This window comes from Lepisosteus platostomus, chromosome 2 (genome assembly GCF_059453375.1).
Source record: "Lepisosteus platostomus isolate fLepPlt1 chromosome 2, fLepPlt1.hap1, whole genome shotgun sequence".
NCBI lineage: Eukaryota > Metazoa > Chordata > Actinopteri > Semionotiformes > Lepisosteidae > Lepisosteus > Lepisosteus platostomus.
In genome coordinates this window covers 19,073,751-19,083,749 of record NC_142612.1, presented here as the reverse complement: position 1 = coordinate 19,083,749, position 9,999 = coordinate 19,073,751, and the positions used below count along the sequence as shown (strand labels likewise).

General features: G+C 38.2%; 1 protein-coding gene across 2 annotated transcripts; it reads left to right on the top strand.

The window, feature by feature from the left end:
• The first annotated feature begins 1,859 nt into the window (after positions 1-1,859).
• On the top strand, positions 1,860-9,876 carry cnmd (chondromodulin). 2 transcript variants are annotated; one of them, XM_088603002.1, is made up of 7 exons: positions 1,860-2,077; positions 2,564-2,701; positions 4,031-4,171; positions 4,547-4,660; positions 6,714-6,867; positions 7,376-7,548; positions 9,223-9,876. In XM_088603002.1, exons 1-7 carry the CDS (start codon positions 2,006-2,008, stop codon positions 9,445-9,447), a joined length of 1,017 nt encoding a protein of 338 aa, XP_088459128.1. In that variant the 5' UTR covers positions 1,860-2,005; the 3' UTR covers positions 9,448-9,876. The 2 variants fall into 2 exon arrangements, with proteins under 2 accessions (XP_088459128.1, XP_088459137.1); XM_088603011.1 differs by having other exon boundaries at positions 1,862-2,077; positions 2,567-2,701.
• Positions 9,877-9,999: the final 123 nt, after the last annotated feature.

The window sequence follows — 9,999 nt, the reverse complement described above, 5'->3', positions numbered from 1 at the left end:
TACTAATAGTAATTGTAGCATTAGTAGTAGAATGCATTATCTACTCACTAAATCATGAGCTCTGTCTTACTGATATTTCTGTTGAAGACTGCATCAGACCTGTCATGCTGATTAAACCAAAAGCTACACGAACAACTATTAACAGGATTAAAAGATTAAAATTCCTGTCACAACGTGTTTCCAAAGCTCTTTCCTCTTTTTTCTTCTGACTCAATTGTCCTGTTTTCAGGTGGACCAATCTTTGCAATCTAATACAAATAATTACAATTACCTGTGAAAAGCACATAATTAAGTTGAGTTTTTATTGACTCACACTAGGAAAGTCCATGCTGTATATCAAACATAATTACAGTTCTTGACAAACATTGTGGTTTGTTGCATTAGTAAGTAGTGCATTAGTACAATAATACTTTGTACAGTACTTTGCCTTCAAAGTACTCAAGATATTCTACTATAATGACCTGTTTTTCAGCAACATCATTTGCATGTGTTAAGATGTGGCCCGTAGGACAGATATCTGATGATTATAGAGACCCTCAGGTTATCCAACAGCTACTGTATTTATTATTTGCAAATTGTTCTGCAGTTCTCTTTCCGGGAAGCATTTTCAAATTATATTACAACATTAAACTTTCAGAAATATTCCTTTTGGCAAAAAGCATCTGCTTCTGTATATATACACTATTGCAAAATCGAATCTTTTTGGTATTGTTGATTAATTGAATGAAAGGCGTCTTTGTAGCGACCTGACCACTGAAAAATACATTTTTTGATATCATTACTTGTTTTCTTATATTCTATATACTTTTGCTCTTTTTCGTAATTTTGAAATAAAATAAGATAGCATTCGTAAATACAATGCACCATTAACCCGAGTTTTAAAATAATGTATTTGCAAGTTATGTGGATATGTGTTAAATAGAAAGTACCTTTGGACAGAAAAAAAAACGAATTCGTTGTCACTATATAAAGTATATGTAAATAAATCCAGGGTTCCCGGCTTTACTCATATATTGTAAGTGGAGCAACAAACCTTCAATGTAGCAGAACGTTACAACTACAAATGAATGGTTTCTTACAACACAGTAGCCTCATCTTAGAATTTGTGAAGGAAGAGAAGAAAAGTTCACCAAAATGATCTTCAAACAGACCCTGTGTGTTCAGCTGGAGAGAATGAGACGTGTCACGCGCGCTGTTGATTCTGTTCACCTTTGTGTCACTGCATGTAGTCCTTCCCGAAAACTATCGCCATTCATTGTATTGGGTAATGCATTTCTGTGTGACCTGTCAATCCCTCAGGGAGTCGAAAAGGTGAAATGGCGGTTTAAAGGTACATCATCGAGGAAAACGCTCGCTATACAAATTCTTTACCAAGTTAAACTAAACTAAAACAGTTTAGTTTAAACGTAATACGTCGTTCTAAGAATGTCTATCTATTCGGGATCTTGTAGTGTGTTGAGTATTTCTCGCAATCCGAATGTTTCTTAAAAGTATATACAGAGAAAAGCAGTCTTGCTTAATAAGAAAAAATACGACATGACGTGCCCGAGTAATCAGAAATGAACCAACCGAAAGTGTGCCATGTTCCCAGATCTTAATATTGATAGTTTCTCATTATCGCTTTGACTGTTACATCAAATGAACGCTGCAGAAGGATTTTAAATTTCACCGAGGCAATTGTCAGTTCTAATTAACTTAGGCTACGACAGCCCTGCATAAAAAAGGAGCGTTTAAGACAACCCTTCACGTATACAAAATAAGGGCTGCCTTCCAATAAAAATATTTTGAGAGGGACGCCTATGACAGGAGCAAAAAAAAAAAACTGTCCGCGAAGGAATCTAGCAAGTTTTGTCAGTGGGTTGAAGCAGTTGCCCAGACGAAAAAAAGCGTAGAGCGAGGCTAATATAACAGGCTCTGTAACTAGTTAGCACTCTAGTCACGTCCACTCCGGGTGAAGTGCAGAGTGCACCGGTGGACAGTCTGATTCAGAAGTCCATTAGTAGCCATGGCAGAGACTTCGGAGAAAGTCCCCATCTCTCTGGCAGGACCAGAAGACGTGGAACAGTGTTTACCACCTGTAAGTAGTGAAACATTTTTCATTGTATCATACAACAACCCAAACTTGACAACTCCGGAACAGAAAGCGAATTAAACAGGTTTAGAAAATGCAACGTCAATGATTATTATTTGTGCTGCTGACATAAAAAAAACACTCATTGTCATGTCAAAATATATGCAGAAACAAAATATTATATTTTTTAACTTTCATATATGTAATGAGCTGAGGTCTGTGCCTGTTATATACCCGGAAAACAGCAAGTTTAACAAGAATGAACAATTCTGAAATTCTTACTTTAAGAATCTATGAGATATAGATATCTTCATTCTTCTCATTTAAAATGGGCTAAACTATCCGGAGGTTAAACGATCCAGTGGCATAAACCGTAGTGTAAAACCACACCTGAATTTGATTTCGGCACCCATTAGCTTAATTATCACGGTTTTCAAGCTGCATTTCGTGTGCTGCCCTGCTTTACGGTTTTGTATTTCTTATTCCCTTGAGAAGGCTTACACTGCCGTGACTGTAAAACCCTCCAACAGTGGTCGTCTTCTGAAAATTGGAGCAGCGGTGCTGATAGCAGGAGCGGCTCTTCTGCTTGTTGGTGCTATTGGTGCCTTTTACTTTTGGAACGACAAGCACGTAAGCTTTCCACCTTTCTCCTACTCTGTGTATAATTCTAAATGCCCCTGTGTGTATTGAGGCAGGTATGTGGCTTCCTTAGGCGCTTGCACAGCCAGAGTGGTCTGCTGGTAACCCTGGGTCCGAGCGGTGTAGATACTAGCTTGAGCGCTTTAGCCCGCCTGGGTAACTCATTTGCAATGCATTCCATCCTCCACCTAGTGTTTTTAAGGAACATATTTGCTAAGCCAAATACTCAGGTCTTTATAAATATTTCATACTGTTAGAAACTGTTTCTGTTATAGTTTTTGACACCTTTCTGAAAGCATTAATTGCTATGGTTTGTTTCCATTGTGTGATAAAAAAAGCAGTGTAACTTGATTTACACTCTTATGAGTGGACTATCAGTTCTTATGTGCCGAGTTTGTTTAATATATTTTATTTATCTTTATATACAGAAAAAATCCACCTTCATACTGTCGATATTTAATTTCTTTAAATACGTGTGTGGTGACGTCATAGGAGGAGTTCATAGTTCCATTCGTTCGTATTGAATCTCTGATACTAAGTATCAAAGTATAAGATACTAAAATGGAGATACTAAGTTACACAGTGTTTTTTTTTTTTACCTCCAGCTGCGTATCCACTGAGTGGATTGGTCAATATTTTAGGGTGGGGCCATAAAATTACTTTACCCGAAAAGGTTGTTTTTTTCTCCTAATTAAATCTGGGTACTTGGTTCTTGCCTGTTGTGTAGTAAGGCCGATTGCAATATTGCAGTTGAAAACATTACAACCATGAGGCAGCAGCATGGAGTAGTGGCTAGATAGAGTTCTGACCTTCAGACCAGAGGCACCTGAGATCAGTTTATGCAGTTATACACTTACACGTGGTCCTTAATTAAATTGTTCTACTCATGTCCAGCTATATAAGCAAATAGGCCTCCATGTCGTCATTATGAATTTGAATTTGTTCTCAATTGAGTGGCCTGGTAAAATAAAAGAATAGAAAACATGCATGGCAATATAAAAGCTACTTCATTTGCTGCGAAAACAACTTAAAGTGTGATGTATTAGCTAGCAGTATTATCGCCTTTAAAATGAGGAGTGTACATATATTATAAACATTATGGGTAGTTGCTTGCTGTCACTGTAGACATGCAGAATACTGTTGGTATTAAACCCACACTAGTAGGACACATAAAAAAATAAAGACACATTTAGACATGTAAATAAATAGTAAATTATTTATATCTAGCTCTTCCAGTCAAATTCCAGAGTAGAATGTGAATAGAATGCAAAACCTTTACTTGCTGCTGTTTCAAAAATAGATTTTTTTTTAATTTTCCAGGTGTACAATGTTCACTACAGCATGAGCATCAATGGAAAAGTAGAGGAAGGATCCATGGAAATTGATACTGCGAATAACATGGAGACATTCAAGACAAAAATTGGGAACGATGAGGCTGTGGAGGTTCATGACTTTCACATTGTGAGTCTGGGCCACTAAAACTGTCATTGCTAGCTTTAAAATCTTTTAAAAATGAATTCGTATTGCATTTTCACACAAGCTCTAAATGATCTCGCTGAATTGATTTATTCTTTTTGTAATTTGCAATAAAAACCACAACGATTACATTTTGTAGGAAACAGAGTCTACGATGCATAAAAATACGTACTAATTGATAGTTGTGTTCAATTGAAAGTTTTGCATTTATATGTATGTTGATCAGATTTATTAATACATAAATGGATTAAATATAAGAATTAAGAATGTGGAAAGCTTCTAAAGGTTACCAGAATGAAATTTTTCAAGATCCATAAAATCACTGTTTACCGTATTATTTCTACAATGTGTTGAATGCAGGGAATCACTGGAATTCGCTTCTCTGGAAGAGAGAAATGTTATATTAAAGCACAAGCTAAGGCTCACCTCCCTGACGTGGAGACTCTGAACAAAGAGTCACTAACCTTTGACCTGGTAGGTTTTGAACTCACACCATCTGTAGTTTCTTTGGTACTTTCTTCACTATAAAATACGTTCAGGTGTCTTTGAAGAAAAATGACAAATGTACATCTCTCATAATGTGCCTTGGTTTTTGAGATTTTACAGATCCAATACGATGAGGATATTTAATTCTCCTGTTTTCTCAAGCAGGCAGAAAAATACAGATATACTGGATGAACTATCTGCATCAAAAAGCTTACAAAGTCATTGTATCAAATCATTTTTATTTTTTGTATTGTATACAATGTATTTTCAGGCAAAGTTCACAAGCTTGAATTAATCACTTTCAGCAGCTGAATTCACCCATGATTTGCTATTCAGGGTCATGGGGGAGCATGAGCCTATCCTGGCAAGCAGTAGGCACAAGGCAGAAAATACCCTGGACGGGATGCCAGACCACAGCAGGGCACCCATAGGCACTGCGATGCACACACTCACACCAGGGCCAATTTTGTTCAGAAGCCAATTATCCTACCAGTATGTCTTTGGATCGTGGGAGATAACTGGAGCAGCAAAAGTGGGGAGAACATACAAGCTCCCCACAGATAGAACCCCAAGGCCACAGCATGGCAAGGCAGCCTTGCTAGCCACTGCACCGCCATGCTGCTCACGGCTTAATTATAATTTTTTAAATATCTGAAGTTTGGAAATTTCCTTTGTGCACTATAATAATAGTCAGATCCATGAGCAACATGCATGCAAAAAGGTTATGCTGCTTGATTCAATGGGACCTTTAGAATTCCAAATGGTAAAATATTTTGGATTCCTCAAAAACACGATACACCAGTTTTTCAGATATTCTAGTCTGTTGATTTTGACAGAATCAGTGAAATGTTATACACCTTAACAAGGTAGATGGCAGTCTCATGGGAACTGTAGAGACTTCTGTGGAGAATTTGCAGGTTCTCTCATGTTTGTGTAGGTTTTCTCTGGTCAGTCTGGTTTCCTCCAATTGACAAGACTGGTGTCTTGAAATTGTCTCTTGCGGTCTGTGATTGTCCTAGTTCACTTGATTTTTTTATGATTGAAGAAAGAAACCTTGCTTCATACTAGATTACAGTAAACACAAACCATTAAAGATGGTACAGTAATTGATATTCTTTCCCAAACAGATAGAAGATAAAATAGAAGATTTTTTGCGTTTACTTTTTCTGAACACGAGGTAAACTTTCCTATAGCCCTGTTTTCCACCCATCCTCTTACAGCTTAATCCAGTTCAGGGTCGTGGGGGTGGGGGGGGGGGTTTGGGGGGCAAAGCCTATCCCAGCAACCATTGGGTGCAAGGCAGGATACACCCTGTACAGGACACATGCAGACACACACACTCACACCTGGGCCAGTTTTACCTGAAGCTAACTTACTAGCATGTCTTTGGACTGTGGGAGGAAACCGGAGCACCCAGAGGAAGCTCACAAAAACACGGGGACAACATACAAACTCAATGCCAATAGTACCCCAGCAATTGAACCCAGGGCCCCAGGGCTGCAAGGCAGCAATGCTAACAGCTTCATTCTAAATGTTTAGAAATCGTTGGATTATGGATGACATAGGAAACCTGTTGGATTGTCTCTGTCCAGGATCAGGATTGACCACAACTCGACTAAAGTGTTTTTTGACATGTCTCCATACATGGAAAGGTTAATAGAACTGTGAATTTTCTTTTCTGATTGCAGGTGGATCTGTCTTTAAAGATGTGATTACCACTGTTCAGTTTTACTTGTTTATGGTACTTACAGTAATGAAGATACATGCTCATGATCTTTGGGAGAACCTGTCTAGTTCTGATAAGTTACTTTGGATAAGGTATACTATGTATACCTCACTTCTAATTCCATTAGTGTTTGATATGCAGCAGAGGTGGGTGATGTCTCTTAAACATCAAAGAACAACCTAAATAGATGTTATAAAGTGAGAGGTTTATTCCAAGTTTTCATTCACCACGTTTATGAGCAATCCAAGGTGTTCAGCCTTATGAACCAGTGCATCAGTTTTGGCAAGCAACAAGAATGTTCTTTCATCTTGACAGGAAGATGAGATTATGCCAGCTAAGTTTGATGAGTCGCCTCTCATCTGGGTGTCTGCAGAGCAACCAGTGAAAGACAACAGCTTTCTGAGCGCCAAGATCCTGGACCTCTGTGACAATCTACCAATCTTCTGGCTTCGTCAGACATATGCCAAAGGTAACTGTAGAATGGTATAATGGTGCAAACAATCCAATTAGGACTCATTAGGACTAGCTTAAAATACAAACAGACTAGCTTAAAATACAAACTCAGACACTATTCTGTATGCTCAAAAAGTTGTAGTAAAAACTTACCTTTAATGTACAATAATGAAAAATGATATTGATCACACAAATATTTGTCTTCAACCTATTACTGTCTACATTTTATGCGTTATTTTTATTTTATTATTATTTATAGCTATATCTAAGCAATAAAACAACCCCATTTTCATAGTGTCGAAATATGTATGTAGAAGTAAATCACTTAACATTCTTCATGTTATTTTATGTTAACTGCCATTAAATATATATGCACAAGAAGAACAAATTAAATTGAGAAAATTTGCAATCTTTTATGTTGATGGGGAAATTGAGCTGCTTTTTCTGTTAGAAGACAGACTAACAGTTTTGGGCAAAGGCGTCTGTACGTCAGTCATTGGAAAGGCATAATTATTGTTTTACAGATGGACAGAGAAAGAAAAGAGAAGCTCAACGTCCAAGACGCCAGTCAGAACCTTATGATCCATTCATAGAGGCTGCAGAGCAGGTGAACACTGTTGGTCAATCTCAGAACGTTACCACACGGAGAGTTACAGATGAGGAAGAGCCCACTTTCAACCCAGAGAACCCCTATCACGTAAGTACCAAAACAAAAGAAGGCAATATGCATCAATTTACAATTACCAATGAGTTGTGTTATTCGCACAGCTTATATCAGTTTAAGAATATTTTAATATTAACTATTTTATTAAGGTTTTCCGGCATATGTTTGTGAAGCACAAAAAATGATTAACACCAGTATTACAAACAAAAGAAAACAAAATCATTCAGTGGTGCCGCCTAATACTACAAACCCACAGCTCAACCAGTCAGTTCAAAAGGTTTTGAGAAACATCCATAACACCACAGCTGCAGTTCAGTCATGAACAGTCCTGCACTCTTCATCATATCTACATCAGCATGCAAGCCACAGAGAAAGAAGCAGACATATGTGCCATGCAGAAAAATAATAAGATTAAGAAAAGCACAGCCTTCATTTTTTTCCTTTGCAGCTTGCAGACTGATGCATTTTCCATCTCTAAACTGCTTATTAATGTGACCCATTAAAAGAATCCTAAGTCAACACAATCCAATTTAACACAAGTTATTTTTACCAACTAAATTCTAACTTGGCTCCTACAAAAACACATTAGAATTGGTTTCCCATGCCATGCCAAAATGTTTTCCTTTTCCTTTCTTTTTATTTTCCAATATGAAATTAACCCCTGTGTCTATCTCTACTTCAAGGACATATCTACCATAAAACTTTATTTGTAGTCGAAAAGCGAATATTTTAAATACACTACAGCTTGTGCTAAAGCAAGCATTATCATAAGCCTTCTATCTGTGAGGCAGCTGTGTGCATTTCTACACAGTTGCCAAGGTCACTCACAGAAACCACTGCTGTCACCTCAAGTCTATTTTCCTGGCCTTCTTTTCACCAAAGGAACAAACCCCTTTGTCATTCTAACCATTATGTGAAGACCCAGCACGATACCCACTAGCAGTGAATAGTCAGGCTTCTGGCACAGAAGGACTCAACTCACACATGGGGACCCTCAGGTTTTACATACTGTAGGTCACTGTTTTGTGGACACATGCTGAACCCAGTTCAACAGAAATTGAGAAATGGGAGCAGTCCAGTCAATTTCTTAATCACAGGCTAATTGATTTCAGTTTTCTATTAGGGGAATATATTTAAATTTGCAATCGGCTCATAAACCTTTGAATGGAGTGTGGAACTTTTGGGATCATTTTACCAATTTCTGAGTTTCAGAATTTCCCTTTTTTCAAGTATACTGCCTGAAACGTAACCAGCTGGACCACTGCAGAAGGGGCAAAAACCTTTAATTCACCCATTAAGAGCTACTCGGGCAGGAATAAGGGCAGGCAATGCATCTCAGGTTGTAGGAAGCAATATGTTTGAAAGTTGGGTGTCCTTGAAATGTAGCAACAAGTCCCGAAACAAGTAAACCAAAACTTCCCAGAAGCAAGCAGATCAATTAAGGGGATCAGCAAGCGCTAGTGATGTAGAAGTCAACTCGTAACAAAAACCTGGAAGGGGTGACCGGGTGGTTCACCTGGGTCAAGGGTTAGAAACCATTTATCTAGGGAAACCAGAGCCAGAGTCATCCATCTGGAAACAGAAGCAAGGGGACAAACTGTTTCCCAACAGTGCACATGGAAATTTCTCAGAATTCAACTACTGGGGGCTTAATGGATGGCATCAAGCCTATTCTTGCCTATTGAAGTATTCGATTTGCTTTTCTAGAGAAATCTGGAAGGGGAGGAAGACACCATGACCTTTGACCCCATGCTGGACCACCAAGGAATCTGTTGCACGGAGTGCAGGCGCAGCTATACGCACTGCCAGCGGATATGCGAGCCCCTCGGAGGCTACTGGCCCTGGCCCTATGACTACCGGGGATGCCGTGTTGCTTGCAGGATCATCATGCCGTGCCGCTGGTGGGTCGGACGCATATTAGGCGTTCTGTAGATCTCCGACTGACTCATGCATAACATCAAGGAAACTCAGTGGAGATCGCAGCTAAAGAAGTCCTCAGAAACTCTGCCTTATGTAACAAACATACGTATTTAAAGACCAAATAATACAAAATTTCCTTTTTCCAGGATGTAAATAAATAATAAAGTGCTAACTATATTGTTAATCCTATTGAAAGATTGTTGCGCATTTAAAGCTGAATGTGTAGAAAGCTCGTCTTTTTAGATTGCTGCAATTAGTGTCAACAAAATCATATAACTGAACAAGGCAATTATACTTTTTACGTTCTTTCCAGCATCCTTAGATTCATAGTGGTAAATACTTCAGCCTTTTTTCCACGCTAATGTGTCCTCTATACATTAAACAGCTTTATTTCTATGTTATTTGTAATATGCTTGTTAATAAATCCATGCTTTATTCCTGTCTTATTTCATATATAGATTTCCTGAATGCTGAGAGCTCATGCTTAAGAGGACCAACCACATGCAGTTAGGGAAACACACTGTTGATAGCCAACTTCACAGAAAAGTATACAGTATGGAAGAC